At 41.1% G+C, this 25583-nt stretch overlaps 1 protein-coding gene across 1 annotated transcript in view; it reads left to right on the top strand.

The window, feature by feature from the left end:
• The window catches only part of sema6a (sema domain, transmembrane domain (TM), and cytoplasmic domain, (semaphorin) 6A), a 99162-nt gene that overhangs the window by 59401 nt on the left and 14178 nt on the right, over positions 1–25583 (top strand). The window contains exons 7-17 of the mRNA XM_053325304.1: positions 5169–5259; positions 6597–6716; positions 7242–7330; positions 9501–9718; positions 12215–12346; positions 14451–14606; positions 18267–18440; positions 20209–20349; positions 20447–20524; positions 24456–24514; positions 25410–25430. Coding sequence (XP_053181279.1) covers positions 5169–5259; positions 6597–6716; positions 7242–7330; positions 9501–9718; positions 12215–12346; positions 14451–14606; positions 18267–18440; positions 20209–20349; positions 20447–20524; positions 24456–24514; positions 25410–25430 — 1279 coding nt within the window. The remainder of the gene's footprint in view (positions 1–5168; positions 5260–6596; positions 6717–7241; positions 7331–9500; positions 9719–12214; positions 12347–14450; positions 14607–18266; positions 18441–20208; positions 20350–20446; positions 20525–24455; positions 24515–25409; positions 25431–25583) is intronic.

The raw sequence follows: 25583 nt of genomic DNA, 5'->3' as shown, positions 1-25583 counted from the left end.
TACTACATTGATATTGCTTCTAGTCTTGGGGAAGTGTTAAATATACAAAGTGGTTTGGTAAAATGGCCATGCACACACATACATGCACGCTTTTCTTTGTAAACATGAAAGTCAGTGCATAGGTGTATGATGGGTCATTCTAATAAACAACATAATACAATGTAATTTATTTAAGTATTAATTATAATAGTTTTCCATGTTTCTCATGTGATCAACCCAATTAGCCCTTGCATCTTTTAGTGAGTCAGTCTTATATGCTTGCAATTGCAATTTCCCTTGAAAAAATATCCACCACTGACTACACTGTAGCCATTTTAGTTTAGACAATAATTGAATCAATATTCCAATACTAAAATCCGATCAAATGTTTTGTCAAAGGGTTTCAAATATTGTGAAATTTACTGATCGCTGGCTCACAAACATACAAATGCACATAAATGCCTGGGCATGGAGGGGGGAAAGATTTGAAGTATGAACCCACACAAACACTGACAACTGTGCAAATACGTAAACATACAACACACACATTTTACAAAATAATCACACACACACACACACACACACACACACACACACACACACACACACACACACACACACACACACACACACACACACACACACACACACACACACACACACACACACTGTACTCCTGGCAGGCTGGCAGACTCTCTGGGCAGATAGCAGACCTTTGATGGCATGCTGAGCTTATCCACTCTGCCTTGGTCAAAAGTGTGTGTGTGTGTGTGTGTGTGTGTGTGTGTGTGTGTGTGTGTGTGTGTGTGTGTGTGTGTGTGTGTGTGTGTGTGTGTGTGTGTGTGCATGTGTATGTGTGTTTGTGGTCAAATCCACCTTGGCCACAGTTTGCCTCTCCATCTCCCCAATGTGACAGCACTGAAAAGAGCTTCTGTTTCGGGGCCAGCCTCATCCCACATTAATCAGCAATGCGAGCGGGAGGGAAGAAGGGGGAGCAGAGGTGGAGGGAAACAAAGGGGGGTGACGGAAGGGGTAGGCAAGGCTTCTGCCCAAACCAGCAACAACCCATGCTGTCTTCTGCTCTAACACCTTTCCTGCTGGGTTACCTCTTTATTTTTGCATCTTTCTGATTTTTGTTTTTATAAGCCAATGTTCTCTCTTCATTAACTTCTTCTCACCATCCCTCCTGTGTTGTTGGTGTTAATATTTGTGCACACACATACAAAAACGCATATAGAAAAACCACAGACATACACCTTGGTAGCTATGCCACAGTCCTCTCCCTCGGTACCACACAACACCCAACTCCTTCTCTTCTTCTATTCATCCTCCGTCCCCGCTGCCCTCCCCATTCTCTCCTCCTCCTCTGCCAGCCTTAATTCCTCTCTCCCTCCATTGCTCCCACTGCTCCACCATCTTTCCCTCTGTTGCTTTCTCCCGCTGTCACTCCCTTGCTTTGTTGTAATAATAAACACCCCATCCAGTTGGGCTGATATATGACTGGAGTCAGTTTCATCGCCTGTTGCCGGGGTGAAGCAGGGGGGAATCAGCGGGGAGTCGTTGAGTGGGGCTCGGAGGCAGTGGGTCCCAGGTGATGCGTCCTGGACTTGATACTAGTGTACTGGGGCTACTTACTGGGAAATGTAATCTGTGTCAAGTTTCTATACTTGAAATATGATCAATGCTCTCATAGGGGCTTTTGTAATAACCAAGCAGGAAATAATTCTACACACATACACACACAACTATAGCTTTTCCAAAAGCTGTTTGATTGACATGATGTTCATTAGCATATATTTTCAAGGGGCAATTAATTAATAATTGTACATCAGTAAGAATACTTAATATATACTACTTAATACATAATTGCTTAATTGTTGTTTAATGCAATGTTTGTTCATTAAAAGATCAATCACTTTAGAAGTTGAAGGTTCAGATAAATTAGATTTTTCCTCTCTAAGTGAAGATGACATATTTCTTTCAACAGCTTCAAAGACTCCAGTTTCCTGCTCGAGAGTAAAAGGTGGTCAGGGAAAAGGCTCATCCTCTCAGGGCTCAGAAACAGGTTGCAGAGAAATGGGCCATGACTATTAATCTCCCAGGGAGATGTGCCCTTGTTAGGTTTACACAGCCGCTTTTGGCCCAGGTGTGAACTTGTGCACTTGAACTTTACAGATGGAGAAGGTTGAGCATGTGGAAATATGGACTTTAAAGAAATGTGTTGGGACTCGACATGGAGGTCATCCATGTGTGAATTTATCAATCTGCCAGGATGGGTGAAAGAAAGATTTCTTTTATTGTCTCGTTCTCCTTCATTTTGATTAATGTGGCACCAATTAATAAGGACAAAATCATAAACCAGATAAATCACAGACCTTATTGCTAAGATTAATTTGCTCATTATAGTTGATTTGCATACTGATAGGTATCAGCAAAAAAGCCCTTTATTATACTTCATCCATAAAATAAACAAGTCTGAAACATTTCAAGGAAACTGTTCCAAGTAAACAATTAATAAGTGGGACACTGGCTCAGTTTACCCTAAGTTTGTTCTCAGTACTGATTTCACAAATCCCTCAGCAATGATGAATAAAGCCCATAAGAGTCTTCTTAAAAACAACAGATACAGAAGCAGAACATGTCCCTCACCCTGAGAGCTGAAGCTGAAGCTGAACTAATTATAACACTCCTGATGGGCATGTTTTGGATCTACATTGTGTTTGTCTAATTAATTAGCATATAGCCTATGGAAAACACCAATGAGCTGTTGTAGTAATTAATTCATCTAGATACAATACACCCCAAGCCAAGGTTACTGTACATTTGTCTGCTAAGTTACAGTAGATCCCTACAGAACAGAGTGTTGTTAAGGCAACGCTGACAAATTGTGACAGTGCTGCTGTTCCCTTCCCATTACTTTGAATTGTGTTTCTACAAAGCTGAAGCACTTCTTTCTTTTCCCTGCTAGTGGAGTTGACAGCATAATAAGGCCTGTCTGATAAACAAGGTAAAAAAAATCTATCTGGCTGTTTATACATCAAATTTCTTTACGGTAATGTTAGAAAATGTTGTGGCTCATTGTGGCAGTTTTATGGATTGCTATTGACCCATTTTTTTAAAGATATTGGATATTGCTTTGGACAAGGCTAACAGCGTGGAAGTGAGCTCTCTTCTTGTGTTTTTCTGCACATGAAAGCTTGACAGGAGACTAACACTTACGTATATCTGTGGCTGGACTGGGAGTGTCTTCCTCTGTTCAAATGGCAGGAATAGATCAGTGACAGCCAGCCAAGCCCAGTAGACAGAGGTCACTGCTTCTGTGAAATCGACTGAGGAGATGGAGGGGCGGGGGAGATATGTGAGTGTGTGTGTTTATGATGTGTCAGAAGAGGAGGGAGTGTTTGTGTTTCTGTATGCTTCTTGTTAGGTATCTGACAGAGAAGCTGCTGACGTATCAAGCTTAACTGAGTTGCCCCATTGCTCTGTATGCCCAGACGCTCTGATTCAGTGGATGCACCTGACCTTCAGCTACTCGCGTCCCTTATGATTAACTCTGCCTAATCTATAATTACTGTCTTCCCTGTCTAATAACAATATATGTCTTCAAACCAGCTTGCCTCCATATATTATCCTCCTATAATTTCTGAAGAAACACAAGGAATGAGAAATCGTGAATTGCGCTGCTGCTGGTGGTTTTGTGTTTGTTGTAAAAGGTCACTTGTAATTTTCACTGCCAAATCAGCCTCAACAATTTCTCTGGCAGGCTTTTCCAGCATTGCGCCGGAGTGTGTGTGTGACCTTTTTAGTGGGCAGATGATAACCATTTCCGCCGAGACAGGAATAGAAAACAAAATGACCTGTTTAGAGACCAGAAAGGGCGGCGTAAGCACTTTGCAGCCTTGGCAAGCTACGCCTTTCTTTGTTGAAAGAAAGGGAGAAAGTGAGAAAGTGGAGTATGAGAGAGATAAAGACAGAGATAGAGAAGAAAAATTACTATGAATTGTGAACTCCATAGGCAAACAGTGTCTTCAGTAATCTCCCCTGACCTCAGCCTCTGACCGATGCAGTGTGTATTCCTGGTCTTTAGCCAGGGTAACAGAGTGTCCTAAGGCATGCTGGGAAAGACAAGGCTACATATGGTGGGATAACAGTGACCTTTCACCTACATCACATCCTCCGCAAGGCCCTGCCAATCACACTGCACCCAAACTGGGCACAAAACAAGAAAGTTGTATCTATATTCCGATCATCCCACTAATTCGGTAAACTGAAAGGGTAAAGTCTCAAAATAGCGTATTGAAAAGAAACTACAGAGTGCCTAAGTAGCAGCTTTAGCTATTACCCCTGTGCTAGACAAATACCACTTTTACTTTGTTTGGGTGCCAGATTGTTTCCAGAAATATACCAGTTCTTTCCTGAGGAATAGCCCTATAAGAACAGCACAAGGTTCAGTCTACAAAACATGTATGAACTACTATTTAAAAACTACTGTGGTTTAGTAAAGAATCGTCACGTTCACTGCTCAGGGCCCTGAGCTCACCCATTTTCCCTTTTCCTATTTATTTCCTCTTCACAGCAAAATCACAGACTTTGGAAATCAGGGCAGGGGAAAGCACCGCAGTAAATGGGTTAAAGATCTGTCTTGAGGGTTGTTACAACTCTTTTTTTAACACCAGTACCGTTTAAGGATAAAGTATGGCAAGGGGAAGCAAAGCCCCTACACCCATACTGTGAAACATGTTGCTCTGGAGTGGAAAATGGTGGTTGTGTTTTGTTTTTTAATCTCCCTCCATGACAGTTTCCCAGATACTCCCAGATGGGCTGCTTTGAAAGCTCTCAGTAGGACACCAGAGTGGCATCCACAGGATGTTAGTATAGGTCAGAGTAGATGGACACACTCCTGGGCTGTGCACCACAGGCTTTCTTTTCTTTTTTTTGATGACTCGTTTACTCTGACTCATGCCACATTGCTTCTATTTATTGCAATATTTTTGAGTAGTGACTTCAGATCGTGACTGTTTTGACATTCAGTACATTTCTCATTCACCCCTTCTAATTTTTTGTTTCATCTTTTCAAACTGGGAGGCAACATTTCCTATCTTGGTTCTATTTCAAGTCCATTGTTTTGTTTGACAGCACTATATTGTTTTGACCCTCTCTTGACCTTTCACCTCATTTGTGACCCCCAGCTGGACACCCTGGAGGCTATGGGAGAGGAGATCAGTGGAATGGCACGCTGCCCATATGACGCCAAGCACGCCAATGTTGCCCTCTTTGCTGGTAAGATCATGTGCATCTGCGTATGTGCAGTTTTACATATTTAACAGTATCATAAAGTGCTTGATTAAATTGATCCTCACTGCGTTTTTCAATTTTTAAGCTCTGTCCTTTTTCTTGAGGTGAGAGAAGCTTCTGTGAGGTGAAAATAGATTGAGTATGTGTGATGCTACAACTCACTGACTGCCATGAGGCGAAAACATTAATCAAAATTTTTCTCCTATCTGCACTTATTAAACACTAGAATATATTTGAGCTAGATGGGAAAGTTGAGTCTACTTGAGCGAGGGGATTAGTTGTGGTTGTATTAAATATTGTTTTCAATACTCTGCGGTTTATTCTAATGGCAACACTCCCGACAACATGTCACGAATGAAAGCCAATCTGTATTACATGCACTAGAGCAGATCGCAAAAATTCTGGGCCACATTTGCTCTGCTTTAGGAATTTGCTGCTTATTAGAGCCCTTTGGAAACACATCAATAGCATATTGTGGTACCAGAAAAAAACTGAATCCTCTTCCTCCCTTTCTCCTATTGTGCTTTTCTGTCGACTCTTCTTTCGAAATGCATAGATTAAAAATAAGTCTCACAAATGGATGGAACCCAAATGAGTCAGCTTTCCATTGGTGGGGTGCGATTCCTCTGATGCAACCTACCCACAGGCTGCTAAAGACATTCAGTCCCCATTCACATTTGCTGTGAACCGATTTATTGCGGTATTGATGAGCTGTCCCTGCCTGTTTAAGGCCGAGGAGGAGAGTAAACGCCTAGCTTGACTGGTTAATATGTAGCAGAGCTGCTTGGAAGGAGCTGGAAGCACTGAGTAATCAAGAGGGTTCCTCTCACTGCTATCCTTTCAATTATGTAGTTTGAGTTTCCACTGCGGTTATAGCCACGGCAGGCTGAGGTCATGCTGGTGGTGGATTGTGTTCATGTCTTTGTGTGTGGAGCATGTGTGTGTGTGACTGTGGGTTTCATGGGGCTCTAAGGGTGTGTGTGATGTAGGGCTTCAGTGTTTGCACGTTTGATGTGTGTTTGTGCAAGTAAGCAATTAACATGTTTTAAGTGTGTGTACAGCTTGTTTGTTGTCCATCAGAGAGTCTCTCCTGTTTTTGTGATTCATTCAGTTTTCATGTCTGAGCCATCTGAAAGGTGTTTGTGTATTTGGTCACAGAGAATCTCTGAGTGGCTTTGTATGTTTCTCTCTTGACTTAACGTCACTCTTCACCTTTTTCTCTTCATTTATGGCTCTTTCTTTCTCTCTTTATTCTTCTCCCCTCTACTCCTCCTCAATCTTTCCTCCTTATTGCTCTTTCCTTCTCTGTGTTCCCTCTCCAGATGGCAAGCTGTACTCAGCCACCGTAACAGACTTTCTAGCGATCGATGCGGTCATCTATCGTAGCCTAGGAGACAGCCCAACTCTGCGCACTGTCAAACACGACTCCAAATGGCTGAAAGGTGAGTGCAGGACACACAAACAAAGTCTCTGGGGGTGGAAAGCACCGGGCTGACTGACAAGTTAGAAAACAAACTCAGGTTTGGACATGCATGTCTAACCGTGTGTTTGTGTTTTTGTGATTTATGATTTGTGATGTGTTTGTGTAGGCGTCTTTGCACTTCTGTGCGGAATCTAGGTATGAAGAGTGGGACTTATGCTAATGCTACACGCTCTGTTTGACGCAGTGATTTTGCCAACCTGCCTTGATAGAGCTGATGTAGCCAGGAAATTGCTCTGCCCTGGGGAGAAACAAGCAGAAGTCCAGCCTGTCAAAACTCAATAGAGAGATCCCTCTTTCCTTGCATGCAAATTGTTTCACTGATATGATGGATGATATGGAGGCACTCAAGGCTCACAGTCGGTGCTTTTCTGCATAATATGACATAAATTCCGGCTGTTTACTGTGAAATATGTTGTCAGAACTGTTTTGTCATGGCGAAACGTCACTTCATCTCATATTTTGCTACTATTATTTTTGTTTGCAGAGCCATACTTTGTCCAGGCAGTCAATTACGGAGACTTCATCTACTTCTTCTTTCGGGAAATTGCTATGGAATACAACACAATGGGAAAGGTAAGTACAGGCCCTATTGTTCTGCAATTGTTTGAACTCTAATCAGAGGTGACTTCCTATTTACCGGGAGAATCAGGAAGTGCCTGAGGAAACTAACAGGATATGGGTGTATCACATAACTGGAAGGAGGCTTTCAGGAGCTGTAAAGTGGCCAAACCTTTTTCAGCAAACGATAAACAGTGGACAGGATGCAGGACCTAAAATAGATTCAAAAAGAAATATCTGTGTATGTCTGGCGATCCCATTTTGAAGTCTAAATATACCTCTTGAATTGCACGTCCGCATCCGTCCGACATTGCTCCATTTTGACCTATCGTCTCAATGTTTCCCAGAAGGAATTACACCCAAGTGTGTCTGACAAATGAGTCAGGGTAGAGGAGAAGATGAAACAGGCTTTCTTCAGGTTTCACACCAGACGGACAGTAACAGACATTTTTCTATTAATCTCCTCAATTCAGTTTTGGACCCTGAGAAAGCTTAATTGGATAGCAGGTAGAAGAAAATACATTATGGAAATGAGTTGCTTAATATGTATTTTTCTGAATAAATGAAACACACAAGAAAGAATGAGAAAGATATGGGATGGATGAAAACAGAGCAGAGGTAACGAGAAGCACAGAAAGAATGGATCCCCTGCCAGAAGTGACAGGCATGTGTTATACAGAGCAAGAATACAGATCAGGCCTCTCAATCTACTGGGTTATTTGAAACCAATGTCATTATAATTATACATGTGCAAGAGATGATGGGGCGAAAAGCAATTTAAAATTTAGTGAATATTTCTTCATCATTGTACAGTAGATTGGCCTTCCTCCACAATGTAAACAGTAGTCTTTGCTTTATGGCAAACTGATGACTCTACTGTGGTGGTTTTTTGTGTTTGCTTTAGTATTCATGCTGAATTGTTCCATTGTTATCAGGGAAATACAAAAAGGATAATTGTTTCATTAAACAAGTAAATTAACAAGCCTTGCAAAAGGTATTTGTTCGTGTGAGTGATCTGTGTATTTGTCCAAGTAACACACAGATAAAGCTTGTGTTCAGCTATCAGCAGTAACTTGAAATGTGACAGGCTGAACTGTAATATGTAAAGCCGACATAATTCCACTTTCAACTTGACAGTCTCACCTGTTCAATGTAATACATTTTGTGTAATCTCAATGCTCTATAATCTCACCTCGTAAGCGTGTGTGGTTTTACTAGTTTGAATTGTGGGTTGTTTCTGTGTGCATGCGTATGTGTGTATACAATATGGTGTGTTTGTGTGTGTGTGTGTGTGTGTGTGTGTGTGTGTGTGTGTGTGTGTGTATACAAGGGAGTGGAAGGTTGTGGTGCATGCATGAGCAATTGTGTGTGGTTGTGTGTGTAGGGATCTGGTTTAAATGCATGTTCGCTCCCATTCACACTGTTTACTCTAGGTTGCAATTTCAGGTCAGGGTTAGATTTATTGCTGTTAAGTATAGTGTAACAACGACTAATTACAATACTGACGACATGATTTTACAGCAGAATTGTAATTACAGCGCTGGTTCCTATTGAAGATGTATACTTTGAATAATCGGTTGCCAGGTGCTGACTTTTTAACAACATATCAAACACACCAATTTACTCTTATGTGTCTTCAGTTTGCTGATATAATGTTGTGTTAAGACAGTATGGCGTCTCCCAAAGATTTTTGTCATTCAAAGGGCCTAGCAGGGCTTATAGTAAGATCTTTAGGGAACCAAATTTAAAAATGTCTTGAATATTTTACATATAAATGCTAAGCTCAAAACAATAGTTATAACTGATGCAAAGTTGAGTGCTTGGTAAACACCTCTACAAGGAAAGTGTGGTAGTTATGGGTTCTTTTTAAGTTTGTCAGTCTGTCGTATCAATTTCTTTTTTAAAAGAGCATGAAAATGGATAAAAAGCTAGGAGATTATTTCAAGATGCAGACATAGGACAATTTATTTCACATTCAAAGGTGAAAAGGTGTGGAAAAAAATGTAAATGTGAGTGGTTTTGGTCTTTATTATAAACTGTTCTGGGGGCAATTTTAAGTATAAGTTATTTTAAGTGAAAACTATTGATCCATTTTGTTAAATCAAATCTTGTCATTAGCTGCAAAGCATTTAGAGACTGTAAATGTCTACTCAAAAGCATTCTTTCAATCCTGTGTGTTGGTCAGGTGGTGTTTCCTCGGGTGGCCAGGGTTTGTAAGAACGACCGGGGTGGCTCGCCTCGTGTCCTGGAGAAGCAGTGGACCTCATTTCTCAAGTCTCGGCTGAACTGCTCCATCCCCGGTGACTCCCACTTCTACTTCAACATCCTGCAGGCTGTGACAGATGTCATTCACATTAACGGGAGGGATGTAGTGATGGCAACTTTCTCCACACCTTACAACAGGTATGTTGAGGAATTATAGCAACAGATGGAAGTGACCTGTGGATTTTATTCAATCAGCTGTTTTCTTTCCAGTTTCCATTTATTAAAGCAATTATCTTTCTCAGCTTGAAATACTTTCAAAATGACTTCAGTTCATCAACATTATGACAGTCTGACCTTTATTAACATTGGTGACATGTGCCACTGCTGTGCTTCTTCGTGACATGTAATTCCTGAGGCTACAGGGTCAACATCTTCTGTCAAAACTGTTTTGCTGGCCTTCTGACATATAGGTGCTTCATTTTACAACTCATATTCAGAAGCACTTTCATATTCATTGGCAGAAAGAGTTGTTATCTAAATTGAAAATTGCCACAAAGCCATAGCGCTTGGCTGATAGCTTGCACATATTGTAATTTTCCATTTTATGGCTGCTTTTTAGCAGATAAGACAATTGCTTGTGACAATGCAATTGAGCATGGTTAATGGACATTAAAACCCAATGAAGCATAGCCTCTGAAAATTTCTATAAGCGCCGGTTTTGATCCTGGCATTAATTTTCCATTTCATAGTCAGAGGATGAAATTAGAGGGAGCACATTCAGACTGCGGGGATTGTGTCGTGTAATTGTCTGTCTGGATGTCTGGCTGGGTTGCTGCCTGGCCAAGTCACTTGCTTACTGGTTGGCTCGCTCACCATCTATCTGCCTTGTTAGTAGCCTGGTAAAAACAGACATATGACTGTCTAACTTTCTGTACATATACAATGCAGAGGCTAATTACTATAATTCAGTAGCTAAGCCAAGTATTAACAGCTCTCTGACCTTGCTCTCTATAATACTGCCCTTGTGTATGCTGTCTCCCCAATGTCTACAGGATAAATTAAACCCATGATGCAACAGCCAGAAAATCCAAACAGCTGAGAGAGAGAGAAAGATGTTCCACTTTAAAGAAAGTCTGATAGAGAATAAACAATTCTTAGTTTTTATTTCTGAGCACAGATGGTTGAAAAATAGAGAAAGTGACTCAGCAAACAGATATGCATTGATTCCAGTCAGACAGAGGGAAGTCAATGACTCCATTGCTATCACAAGACGGGTGTTTTTCCCCTTAAATGAATAGCAATAATAAGACAATCTGTTGTCCATATTTCTTGCCCAATAGTGTACTTGTGATGAACTTTGATGCCTCAAGGCTTTTGGGGAAACCCATTCTCAGAGGAGAGGGTTAGGGAATGTATGTGCTCATGAGACTTGGCAGGCAAAGACACTGTAATGCATAGGCTACCATATTCAATAACTTTATGCAGTATATAACCTTATCTATAATACAGGAATTAGAACAATTGCTAGTAATCCATGAAGGAGGCTGTGATATAAAGAAACATGGTCTTGCATTGAAGTGCAGAACTATAAGAAACAGTTTTATTTCATTCTTACACATAGCCTGTTTGGCTTCTTGGTTAACATATTTGTACAAGCAAGCTTGTTTTTTTGTTTGTGTTTTAAAATTGCATGTTTCACTTTAATGTTACAAAAGAGAAGGTGTTTGGGACGAGGACAAACTGTGTCACTTGCCAGTGTAACTCTATTTCAGATAATGAGTTTGGTTTGGGGAGTATAAACTTTCGCAAATCCAATAAAGAGCAGGACAGAGTTGCTAAAGTTAGGTGCTTTATACAGTTGTACCGATCAAAATCCAGAATCTACACAGTGGATTTGTGATTCACAAAAGGTGCTGCTTTTTTTAAATTGTGACCTGTAACCACACAAGATAATGTAGTGTGAAATGTTCCTGGGCAGTAAGAGAATCTTGATTCATATTTAATCACTTATTAGATTGATAGTTTGATCTGATTTTCACAAACCTGCTGCATTATGCTGGACGGAGCTCATTTGCATAAAGTTGAGGTCGACTCGTGATTGTGCGGTTAGTCCTTCAAGTCACCGTGCCTTATCCATCATGTACTGTGCGATTGGATCTTCTGCTCTCAACAGAAATCCGTCAATGGATCCAGTATGTCTGTACCATTACAGTTTTAATGTTATTCTGGTTTTGGAAAGGCTAAAAAAAAGACACAACAGTGCTCACTCTTCATACAGAATATTGCTGCAACATGTTAATAGCTTTTCAGGCCTTCCATGCCTAGTTATGGTTGCTATGCTATTAATGGGCATTTTTGTGGGAGGGATTTAAGGAACAATTGAATGGCTAGTTTTAATGACTCATTTAAATAAATTATATGACATGACATGATAAAATTGTATCTTGATTATACATCTTGTTTTATAACATGGATATTTTTAATCTGGCGACTTTCATTTCAAACTTGATTGTATCACACAATGTTAACATGCAACAGCTAAAATAAGCTATCCTGGAGGGATTTAACCCCTCCGGAAGGGAATTGTAAATCTATTTTTCTGTCTCCTGGTGATAGTCCAGACTTGGCAAGGTGTTTCTTTGATATTTTTAGTTAAGAGGTTGTTTATGTTTTTTTGTGTTTGTGTCATGGCAGTATCCCAGGCTCAGCAGTGTGTGCCTATGACATGGCGGAGGTGGCCAACACATTCACAGGGCGTTTCAAGGAGCAGAAATCCCCTGACTCCACCTGGACGCCTTTTCCTGAAGACAAGGTTCCCAAGCCAAGGTACAACAGCAGTTAATTAACCAGTGCAGACACATACACACACAAACACACACACGCTAACACATGAGATTTAACACAGTCACGCACGCATATAATATATTGAGTCACACAGTCTCTCTTCCTCTTTCTTCTCACATTCGTCTTCCTTTGTCTCTCTCTTTCACACATATACACACATACGCACACAGACACACACACACACTTGCTTATTTATTCATGACCTAAAAACGTTATATATGGTTTCTAATCCATGCATAAGACTTGTTAAATAACCATATAACCACATTTTTAACTCATGCATCATCATTTTCCAATACATTGCTACTTTTTAGACAGGTATTACACATCCTACACATTCTATGTCTTATTGCGTCATACACTTATGCACAGATGCTCTTACACATACCACCTCTCTTCACAGTCGCACTCCTAACCCATTACCTCACCTCTCCCCCACACGCAGCTGCATCAAAGAAGGGCTCAGTATCAACAAATGAAGCATGAGATCATTTTACAGATGGCTGGCTAATTCCACAAATGCACCAGCCTGATCAATGTCCCATCTATTGCTCGCTAATTAGCGCACTAAGAGCTGCTCTCCTCTCCTCCAGAAAAAAAAACAAAACAGATTTACTACAAAGATCTGGGCCACGATAATTGTTGGTACCACGTGTGTGTGCGCGTGTGTGTGTTCCCATATGGGTGAGGAGGCGGTTCCTCACCAACAGAGAGCCTGAGCCTGCCTCTTTGTGCATGCATTGTGTGAATGAGCGTATACGTGTGACTTTACCCACTTCGCTCAATTAGCATGTAATTACTTGTTTATGTTCAACAAGGTCAGACATCGCAGAGATCAGATACACCCGCCGTTGTTTTTACTGTGATTGATGTGATTGATTTCATTTCCATCCTCTGGTGTGTTTCAGACTTTTTATCTGCAGGCAAACAGACGGAGAGTTGTAACAATGCCACCAAAGTCTGCCCCTGCAGCAGACTGTCCCTCCATGTGCTAGACTCTCTCTGAATCATTTACAGATTCTGTATTTAAGAGATGTCTGTTTCTGTTCTGGTCTCCATATGTCCACAGACATAAATGTTGCCATACAGTAACATAAATCACTTTCTTCTTTTCCAATGACAAGTGGTTCTGCAAATGCTGTTCCCTAATTTAACAACATCAATTTGGAGGTGAATGTAACACTGGCAGCAGATAAGTGGAACTCATCTGTCAAAGGAAATTTTATTTAAGGCCAAACAGCTTGAGTGGTTTAAAAAAAAAATCAAATAGGTTTGAACTATAGTTTTTATCCTGTACCACTTCACTTTCTCTCGCAAGATTGCATGTTTTCATAAAAGCTAAATCAAAATCATTTTGTTGAAACTGTGTCATTTCCTTGTACAAATATGATTGGTGAATGAATGCACAGCAAGGCTGAATGATTTTTCTACATTATGTGATTCTCTTAATACTAATGCCTGCAGATCACTGCTTTTACAAAATGCAAAAAAAGATGGATTTTACAAGAAGATGAATTGACATGTCTCACGAGTGCACTCATATATATATTTTTAGGGGTTTGGTCCTTAAATGTTGACAGTCTCAAACATTCAGTGGCCAGCTGGCTAATATTTCTAGGACCTGGTGTGGATTATGTGGTGTGGCAGGGTATCAAAGACCACGCAGTAAAGGGGTTTTACAAGCTCTCAGAGGTGAGATGCCTGCAAAGGGGATATGCTATCAAAAGCAGCTTCTCTTTTACAAGCAGTTCACCAACTCCCTGTAAAAGGATCAGATAGATAGAATGTCTCAGTGCTCTACCCTGAGTCCAAAGAAAAGAAGACATCTTGAGACCTCTGCTCTGGCCAAAGCCTCGTGGAATGAGAGTTTCGTAATTTAAGTCTTCACTCTCATTGATTTTAGGGAAGTAGAACTTTCTGCCCTCTTTTGGAGTTCTGGCCATGAAAAATTGCTGCAGTCAATGCAGTAGAATTTATTTTGTACTTTTTGTTCCATTTAGTTTTTTCTTCATCCACTCACCATCCTCTCCTCTTCTCCTCCCCCTCTCCCACCATCCAACTTCCTCTTCTTCCACTCCATTTACAGGCCTGGCAACTGTGCTGGCACTCCATCCATGGAGAGGTACAAGGTGTCCAATGAGTTCCCCGATGACACACTCAACTTCATCAAGATGCATCCTCTGATGGACGAGGCCGTACCCTCTATTGCTAACAGGCCCTGGTTCCTCAAGACTATGGTCCGGTAAGTATTACACACTCTAAAGGCCATTGTCATCAGAAGTCTATGAGCCTCTTCAACCCAGGACAATAATTACGTGAAGTGCTGCTCTGAGAGTCGGGCTCATTAAAACACAGTAGTAGACCAGCCGGTGACCTATTTTCTCTGTACTAGAGGAAACACTGATCTGCACTATAGTCTCATTCTCCCACAGTGACCACGTAGTAATGTGATGAAGACACAGTATACAATTCGAATTTGCTGTGATATTTTTAGTGTTCATATTCATATTTACACTTATAAACCATTATTAAGAAGCATGTTTCAAATGTGTCTTTGTTGCAAATTGCTCATTCAAATCCCTTTGAGGATATTTCGATTTACTGAAGTAAAAAGTTATTTCTTTTTTCCTCTGTGGTTGGCTTTTCTCCAGAGTTTCTGGAGTGCAGCCCACTTCCCAAATGCCAGAGCACTGTGGCTGATGCTGTTTGTCATAAAGGTCTCTCTAGCTTTTAGCTGCACTCATGGGTATAGATTTGGGTATGGACAGTAGGAACAATTGACCAATGACAAGGGTTTGCTGAATTTTTCCTACCTATATTTTTTACTGATTTCAAACAATCTTGCCATTTTAACTCAACATTATGTTACTAGTAACATATCAGCAGGGTTGGTAGGTTTGCATGTATTCTGCAACAAAGTGGGCTATTATGATAAAGAGTGGAGGAGGGGGATACTTGACTTGATTATCTGGCAACCCTTAACTTTAAGTGGTTGGACGCATTGTCAACTAGCTGCAGCCCAGCAGATGCCTGGTAGTCTGAGATGAACAATGATTAATTTGAAGTTGTTAGTATTCAATAAATAGATTAAAGGTTTTAAATATAACAGAATTTAATAAAGCTTTAACAGACAAAACTAATATCCAAATTTCAGGCATTGGGTGTCAATAGCTGATTTATGATTCTTGCTCAGACATGTTGTTTAATTAAAGACCTATCACTGTAGGCGAAAATTACTCAATTTTAAGGAAGAGCCAAATTGTAAGTAACAGCCAGGCATAGCTAAGCAAATGTTCTGTAATCAATGATTAATCCTCTTTGACAGTATGAGGAAACATATTTATTTAAACACATTTCTCCCTTGTTCAAAGAGTGGAGGAGTTCAAAGAGTTGGATTATTCAAAGGTAAATTAGCCACAGCTTGTCCAACTGATTTGTTTGTGGATGTGTTGCGTCATTTTATTCTAAAAATCCTGTCAGCAACAGCCTGAGCAGCAAAAAGACACAGACAGGTGAACCGCAGCCTCTCAGGTGAGCTTTGATGTCCCAATGAATGATCAGGCCATAAATTCAGGAGTTGAATGAAAAATAACACAAGTAGAAGTTTTTGAGATGGTTTAAAGATATCAATCAACAAACTGAAAGAAGATCAACAGCAGATAGTTGGTTCACATACGCTACAGCTACCTTATTTTCTTGTAGTTGTTATGATAGAAAATCTATCATATGTCAATTTTAAATATTACTGCCTGTTTCAGGCAAGTTATATTAGTGAATGTGTGTGACCACATGTGTATATATTAAAGAGAAAAGAGAGATAGAGAGACTGTTTATTTTGGATGAAGAAAAAAGAAAAGGTCATTTCAAAGTTGAAACCAAATCTTCGCCTGACACAGACATTTTCCACCAGCATCTCAGGGAATACGGCACCACACCACCACCCCATTCATTTGGACGTGGTTCTGAATTACAGCTGCTCAAGATTTAAGGTTAAAATTGCATGCCAGACCATTGACAAGCCTTATTGGTGGTAACGTCACCTCAAAGATGAGTTACATAGAGAACTCTTCATAGGGTTTACAAATGATTTGCATCGTATCACATCTTGCCGGTACTTTACTGAGGTCTGACCTACATACTGTGCTGGCTTAGTCAAAGACAGCTTTCATCAAGGTTATCCCTACAACATTCTCTGTTCATTAATAACACAGCATTTCTGTCTTTACATAATCAGGAAATCATACTATTTTATTTGAAATTACACCACAGTGAACAGAACTGTGCATGCAAATCAGAGGCAGTAGTTAAAAGCATTATGTAAGCCTGACAAGCATCATGAAGGCATATGTGGGGTAGGATAGTGAAGCTTTTCATTGGACCTGTCACAATCTGTATATGGAATAGTATTCTTGAGCTGAAGTCAACTGGAAACCAAATCAGTAATAAGGTTTGATCCCTGTAAAACCCTGCAGAGGACACCCCAACACCCAGCTGATGCTTCTGCTGCAAATTTGGAAAAGCATTTCTGTCTTGAGACTTGTGCTGCGACAAGGACCTCAGCTGGCAGGGCACAATGAATCAAATGGAGGGGGAAGTCACTCTGAAGAATCAACCTCTTGAGATTTTTTATTATCCTGAAAAGGAAAGACAGTGAATGTCTGAGTCCTTGAGATTCTATTATTTTGCTGAAATCAAATCCCATTGACACAGTCCTTGGGGCTCCTGTTATGCTTGAATAGGTCAAAACCACATTGGACCTTGAGATTGCTGTTATTTTTGATTGGATGTAGGCATTGCACAGAACATTTTAAGAGATAACGAGAGAATAGGATAAGAGGATGTGGCCTTGTTTTGTAATGGGCTCATGGTGTAAATTGTACTTCCTAGTTATCAATTATCAAACCCAAAATTAATTCTCTTTCAGTTTTGTTTTGTTTTTCAAACCAATGTGTATCTTTTGCCAATTTTTATGTAGAGAACACTCAGTAAAGCAATAATGAGGGTAAAAGTAGACTTCCTAGATATCCAGATAAGCTCTCATACTTAATCTTTAATTCCCATCTCCTTCAATTAAAACATGATGAAAACAAGCATTTGCATAATTCACCTTGATGTGCAGATATGTACGTTTGTGATAAGTTAAAGAGTTTCTTGGCCCTGGAACAAATTAAGAGATAGATACCAGTATCTCTGATCAGATGGTAAAAGTAGCCTCAAGAGGTATTCCTTTAAACCTGTTATTTGATCCATCTGAATTTCTTAATTAACATCAACAAACGCCGATCCAAAACACACCAACTGACAGCTGTCTAATTTGCTTACTTGAAACTGCATGGGTGGGGTTTTTTTTTTCTAATAATGAATTGGAAATTGAGTTTTATGCACATCTACCTGGTGCTGAGCCAAACTATGTGATCAGCAACTGTCAATTATAGACAAGCAAGTAGAGCTGCAACTGTTGTCTGCTGCTTGTGCAACTTTTTTCTAATGCTTCTCTTTTAGGATCCACCTGACATGCCCTTTGTCAATCTGATTGAGTTTCTAATGAAATAATAATCAATTAATGAGATTAAAATGGCTCTGTAATGTCCCCTGCTGTTCTCTTTTAGACTTGGAAGGCAATAGATTGATTGATTGATTACGTAATTGTTATTGTGGATATTGTATTCATCCTTGATTTTATAGTTGATAATATCTGCCAGTAAATATAAAAATAACCTCTCAACTCTTTGAATATGATCCAGGATAAAGACCACTGGGATAGGGATGAAAATTCAATCACTGCTAGTATTGTTCCTGACCATCTGTTGCTGTTAATGGGTTTCTGGGCAAACTGGCTACATAATTGACTTATTGATTGGTTGATTGGTTAATTGATTGTACTTGGTATTCCCTGTTCCAGGTATCGTCTGACACGCATCATGGTGGACAATGAGGCAGGCCCCAATAAGAACCACACAGTTGTCTTCCTGGGATCGGAGAAAGGCATCATCCTCAAGTTCCTCGCCAAGATGGACAATGGCTTCCTCAATGATAGCCTGTTTCTGGAGGAGGTTAATGTCTACAACCCTGACAAGTACGTTGCTCCGGGTGTATATGTGAACTGTGTGTGGGTGAGAGAGATGGTGAGACACTGCACTCTGAAAGTTGGAAAGAGGGAAACACATGGATACTGTTGCTAAAAACGAAGAAGGGTCAGTTGTGTGACAGAGAGAGTGCATGTGTGTATTCATGTTTCCAACCATCCAACCATCCAACCATTTCCCAACTCAGCCAACCCACCAACCCACCAGCCCCATCAAGTACCAGTCAGTTCCCCCGACCCAAGCTATATAGTGAAGCCAGCCAGCCAGATGGCTACTCTATCATTTAAAAGAGTTTTATCAGGTTACACTTTGCCCAACCGCCAGCTACTAAATTAAAGACATAGGCCCTCAGGCTCTGGATAACGTAGCGCTGTGGTTCCCAACCGCAGCGGAGCCCTGTTCTTCAAAACTTTGGCTGATTAAAGGAAAACACACACACACACACACTCACACTGAAGTCTGTGTTTGTCTTCAGGGCCAGCCCGGGATTTCTCGCTAATACATTATGTGGCGGTTGGTGCATGTATGTATTATTGTGAGTGTGTGTCTGTGTGTGTGTCCTCACGTTGGTTATGGTGGGGTGAGGGAGTTAAGCATTGTTGTGTATTTGGAGTAGAAGTGAATAAGGAAAAATCAGCCACAGTGTGACCATGCCAAAGCAAATATTTAGTTGAGGGGTAATGGATGAGGGGGAACGAATGGCAACACAAACAGAGGAAGGAGAAAGAACAGAGGTGAAGACCAGAAAGAAGCAAGAGACTGAGAGAAGCATAGTGGAGAATACGTTATTGTATTTGACCGCCGAGCAAAAGAAGGGAATGAGAGCGAGGACTTGACAGGAGGGCTTTCAAGGTTACCACTGTTTGTTATCCAACATGCTGTGGCCATGTGATGGGCCGTATGGAGGGGATGAAGGGCAGGCCTTGCCTTCTTTCCTCTTTCCTCTCTGTATCTCCCTCTTTGTTTCTCCTTGTCCTGCTATGGCTGGGGCTGAGCATTTGTCAGCTGCTGGCCATCTGGCTTAACTAGTGTACAGTAAGTGACTTTGCCCGCCTGCTTCCCTGCCTGGCTGGCTTGTTGGCTGGCTGGCTGGATCAGCACAGGCCTGATTGTCCTGCATTACTCCGTGTAGATGGACTCTAAGCCCAAATTGAGAACGTTAATGCTGCACTAGAGTGCTGCGAAGGGGAGATTAAATCCCTGGAGCTGGATGGCGGGATGGTGTGAGGAAAGGATGGAGAGAATGGATAGAAAGATGCTTGACACGCCCAAAGGGATTAGAGCATGCTCCTGTGGGGCCGAGTAGACAAAGAAGACTAGCAGGAATGGAGGAATGAAAGAATAGTGGAGTGGGGGGAGGAGAGGGTTTTGTCAGTGTTCATGGGTTTTACAGTTTAGCGCGGTGTTATTGCTGACTGCTCACACTGCCCATCTGTCTGTTTATCTGTTGTATCTGTATCACCCCTTTCTTTATCTCTCTTTATCTCCCACTCTGCTCCTGACCCCATGTTCTTGATTCAAGCATTATCTCTGCTCTCCCTGACCTCACAGTTTGTCTCTCTGCCACATCTTTCTCTTTTTTTTCTCTTTAGATGAACTGTCAAATCTCATTTTGTGACTCCTTGTATCCATCTTCAACAAACTTTTTACTAGACTTTGTCTCTTAAGACGATTTACCCAGACAGTTGTGTTGAAGACAGAATAATCCCTACTTATCCTCAACTGGTGTCTCCTTTTTTCTTGTTCTTGTTCCTTTAGATGCAGTATAGATGGTGTGGATGACAAGCGCATCGTCGGCATGCAGATAGACAGCAAGAGTCACGCTCTGTGGGTCGCTTTCACCTCTTGTGTGGTTAAAGTGCCGCTGTCTCGCTGTGAAAGGCACGGAAGATGCAAGAAGTAAGTTTGATGCTTACAAAAGGGTGAAAAGCAAAAACTATTCCAGCATATAATATGATGCTGATGGTGACTGATGGTGTTTTTGTGTTTTATCCAGATCCTGTATAGCCTCCAGAGACCCGTATTGTGGCTGGGTGTCAGAAGGAGCCTGCAAACAGGTGGTTGGCAACACCAAGTAAGTAAACACAATCATGCTTAATTGCAAACTGGGAGGATATATTTCAAGTGTCCAGGGTTCAAAAAGTAAAATAACATTTCTGGCATAGACAAAGTTAGGAGGCTGACATTTAGTGAATTTACAAAGTTTGGGCAGGATATCAGCAACAACTCCGAAAGAGTATTTCCATTACAAACCCTCCTCTAACTGTGAGCTGAAGCTAAAGATTACACTTTATGGAAACCTGTTAAAAACATTCAGCAGCTCACGAATGAAGTTGTCAACTATGATGCAATGTCTTGGTCCCAAATATAACACATTTTGAATTAATTACAGCTCTGCTTTGTGTCTCTTTGTGTCATTCCATGGGCACTGTAGAATGTATCCACCATATCAAGCTAAGAGATATTTATCAAAAAAAAACCCTGAAATAATAAAACAGGTGGCCATAACAGTCGGAAAGAGTGCATACAAAATCTCCCTCTACTCTAATCTTAGAAACTTTTAAATAGTTTTACATTTTGTCCAAATTTATTGCTGAAGTCTCTTTGCCATGCATGAAGCCTGCATTAATAGTAAATGAAAACATAAAAAGCCTGTTTTCCAAACAACTTTTATAATACAATATCCTACCTTCTTTGCCATGCCTGGTGGCATTTCTCTCTCGATTTGTCGTGTCTGTGATCTTTCTAATTTTATGGTGTGTAAGTGCAATTTCCTCCAGCTGAAAGGCCTATTGGAAGGATGAATGGAAGGAAAGTGTTGTTTGCCCCAGGCCTGAGGTTGGGTACGTGGGCAGGGGAACTCTTGATGGACTTGGTAACTATAATTTGCGGCTGTAGCTATGACACAGAACCAGATTATGCTTTCTGAACGAGCAGCATATGGAGTTTTGTGGTGGGAAAAAACATTTTACAGATGAAGTCATAACAAAAGGACCAGCACTCCAGTGGCTATTTGACGTTGAATGAATTTCATCGCCCTGCTGCAAAATGATTGGTCTACCATGCCAATACACCAAAGGCACACATACACATGTGCACACAAAATTTGCAAAAAAGAAAAACACACAATGCTATCCATCCTATTGTTATTCTGAAAAGCTGAGCCGGTGGACTGTTCTGATTGAGTTTCCACTTTGGAGCTGGAGCTGACACAGAGGTATTAAGAGGGCAGACGACCTCTCTCCTTTGCTGTACAATATTTCTAAGTGAGGGAGAATGGGGGATTAGTCCCGGTAGGCTCTGTGGGTCTGTGGTGAGCTATTCAAAGCGTTTGCCAGACTGGACAGACGGAGGAGAGAGTTATAGGAATTTTGGTGTTAAATACAAAAGCTTTCCTCACACAAACAGATCCCTAAAGAGAGCAGACTTCTTTTCCTTAACATCAGTCTCCATTTCTAACTTTTTCCATACCTCATTAAAATGAAAACCCTGTTGCAGCACTATCTCTTTTTCTGTTTCCTCCTCTGTCAGTCTGTGTTTGTCGACCTAACCACATAGCTATCTTCTTACCTGAGTATGCCCATCCCTGTTTGTGCATCTATTTTTATCCATCTTTCTTTTTCTATCTTTCCCCTGCTATTCTCTTTCTCTCTTGCATGCCTTCCCTCCCCTTTCTTCTTCCATCTGGCCTCAGCGCTAGTGTGCCAGCTTTCCCATGTGGAGTTATGCCTCTTATACCTACTGCCTATAAACAGCTTGGACTCTGGTCTCCTGCAATATGGTCCCCAGTCACCCCCTGTTCATGCATATGACCGCATATGAGTCTGTATAGTTGTTATTATGTAAACTAGATACAAGACTGTGGGTCTGTTTACAAATCAGAATTTTAACAATTACTTGTTAATTATTAGCCATTGTCACGGCCACTGATCCTGACTCTTTTGTTTAGATTACATATGCACAACTATACAGAATAATTACCTATTGAGCCCCTGATTAATAAAGTCTGAGTTCACCGCAGGTATTATTTTGTAAATCAAAGCCATGAATCAAAACGAATGGCAGACTTTCAGGAAACATTATGCATACTTACTTTACACTATATGTACAGTATATTAAGTCCCCAGTTGCCCATTCACTTCTGCTATGAATAATTAATGATAATATGCCTGACCTGCATTTCAACAACCAAGTCCCCTCTGTGCAACCACACATCTCACATAATAATCAGATCTGATGCAAGATGTTATAAAAATGTGGCCCATGGCTGCCTCCACTTACATACAGTGCAATTTGAATGCAATTTAAATATGCATAATGCGGTTGCGGAGGGATCTTAACCCTGAGCTGAACCGTCTGTAGTGTCACATTATAACACACTGAACTTCTGTTGCTATAATGCAGCCATTATGGGACCTGAACCCTTTAGTTGAGGGTTCACACTACAGTTCACTCACTTTCACATGTGCCAAGTATACTGCATCTGTAGTGTCACTATTCTTTGTTAAATTATCTTGAGACCAATGGGATTTAAACGCGTAACCTTGTAATCTTCATGTCGACACAGTCTCACCACAGTCTGTAATGTTATTATCGACCTATACTGGAAAGCGTGACCTAAAGGTTGCCAATGTTTTGGTCTTGTCAAGAAAGCCAAACGCTTCATGGCAGGGTGGGTCGGGGTGATGACATCAGCAAGGAAATCCGGTAGATACTGAGAGTGGTTGCATGGCATTTGTGTTTTGACAGGTCTAATTGTGCAACTCTGCGTCTGCTTTGTGATTATGACTGTGAATGATAAGCAAATAAGATAAGCAGATTAAATGTACCCCCAGATGAAAAGAGGGTGCTTCTGTTGTTGTTGTTGTTTGTGTGGCTGATATTGTGGTTGCTTTTCAGGGGAAATATGTTATTGAGAGGGTAAAATGTACCATCTACATCCCAATTAAGGTTTTATCAAGCTGGTGGAAAAGATGAATAGTAAATGGATTCATGGAATTTTTCAGTCATTTACAGCACATAAATATACATGAGGCAGTGTTTGACTTTATTGTGTTTGAGAACAGAACAGCTGAAATTCAATTGTATTTTTCTTCCAAAATCTCCCATACTTGTCAAGTTACGACTGATCAGGGGATAGGGGGGTGATACAGCTTTGGAAAATTCTTCTTCATGCTATAATTGTGGCCAGTGGAGGGTGAGGAAGATGAGAGGAGAGGCGGGTGGACAGACAGTAGGGAAAGAGGGAGGCGGGGGGCGGCGAGGGAGGGGGGTCGAGGAGGACTGTGAAAAGCTGTCATGCATGACTATGATGCTGGTTGACAGTTGGTCCGCTCTGTTTCACAGATCTCCTTACTGCCTGCTTGGTGGTCTTTCAGGAAGAAAACAGGTCTCAGTGCAGATTTCATCAGAAATAACGTCTTTGAAACTCTCTCTCTCTCACCCTCTTTTTCTCTCTCCCTCTGTGTCATATGATGGCCTTCAAGTACGGTTACCCCTCACTGCACTGGTCTTGGCCCATGTGATTGGGACTACAGCCTTATATCTCTACTGAACCTCGATTATGTCAGACACTGAGAAGAACAGGAGAGAACAACTGAAGATCTCATGAAAACTGTCATGTTTTTCCTTCCTTCAAATATATTTTATTATAGCTACAACCTAAGATAACATTTTTATTGCAGTCAAATAAAACATCAATCTTTTTGCATCTACACTTATGGTAATGAGTCTCATGCCAGCTATGGATTTACAAGCCAGCCAGCATTCTTCATAACCACTGATTTTAGGCCTCCAGGGTACATGCTAGGTGTTCTTTGATTTTGTTCCAGTTTAGGGCTTCCTGCGGCCTACACTGTGTGCTAACATAGGGTATGCTGTGTTGGGGGGTGTTTTTTTAGTAGCTGTCCTATAGCTTTGTGACTTTGTGACTGTGTTAGGTGTGGCGAGCCTGCATGGCCTGGCCTGTTTTCCACTGCTGACCATGATGTCTCTGTTCCCCGCAGATCAGCCTTTGAGCAGGACGTGGAGCATGGTAACACAGATGGCCTGGGAGACTGCCAAAGTAAGCAGGCCCTCTTCACTCTTATCTTTCCTTCTCTCTTCTATAAACCCCCCTCCCCCCACCACCAAACCACCACCACCACCACCATCACCATCACCATCACCATTCCTCTCTTCTCTGTTAAACATGTCTCCCTCTTCTCTCGGGCCTCCGTTTCCTTCTTCGCTGCTGTCACCTTTTTCTTCCCCGTCTGTTCCGCCCTCACGATCCTCTCTTTCAGCCTCTTCCATCCATCTGTCCCTTTCTACTCTTATCCTCTTCTGTCCTTCCCCCGCTGTTTCTCTGGTCCTCTGGTCAATAGAGTTTTGTGTCCCATTGAGCAGAAATTGGGGTCCTTGTTGCAAATCGCTTCGATAACACAACACGAACATTCATGTGACACACAGGGAAGGGATTTTACTTGTGAGTAGTCACACAACAACGTAGTTAGTCAGTCAGTCTTGAAAGGTCTCATTCTCTCTTCAACACAGATAGAACAGGACATGCAGTATGTAGACTGTATGTATTTGATTATTTCATGTCCAGAATAAATGTTTTTATTTATTTATATATTTATTTTATGTTTTTAAAATTCAGCTGCTTGGTTAGCAAGAGAGTCTTAACATCACTGATCTTAGTCCATTTTATTCCATCTTTTTACTCAGAGTAAACAGACGCAGGGCATTTTTCCCTCCGTTCCAGCAACATGTATAGTCAAGGGAGGCCATAGCATTGAACCTTCATTAGCTGTAGAGGCCATATAGATCACCCCTGATTAGAAGTTAGGAGAATACTGAGTAGCCGATCGATTCTGAATTACTTTAAAAGTCATGGCTTTTGATCATGTTAAACCATAGGCCCTATTTACAGCAAGCAATAACACATTTTCCTTTCATTTCTTCTCCTCTTTTTTCAGATACCTTTGTGGCACTCAATGGTAAGTACCCCACGTAGACTGTACAGGCAATCAAATAGAAGAGAGGAGAGCTGCATTTCATCTCCCCTGACTATTTAACTTCAGCCACGCCCCTTCATCTAGTCAATCAATCATTCCCTCTCAAGCAAATGAAAACTCCTCCTACATGTGTAA

The sequence above is a fragment of the Scomber japonicus genome, chromosome 9 (assembly GCF_027409825.1).
Source record: "Scomber japonicus isolate fScoJap1 chromosome 9, fScoJap1.pri, whole genome shotgun sequence".
NCBI classification, from domain to species: Eukaryota; Metazoa; Chordata; class Actinopteri; order Scombriformes; family Scombridae; genus Scomber; species Scomber japonicus.
The sequence above is the reverse complement of the archived record's forward strand: the minus strand, read 5'-3'. Positions and strand labels throughout refer to the sequence as shown.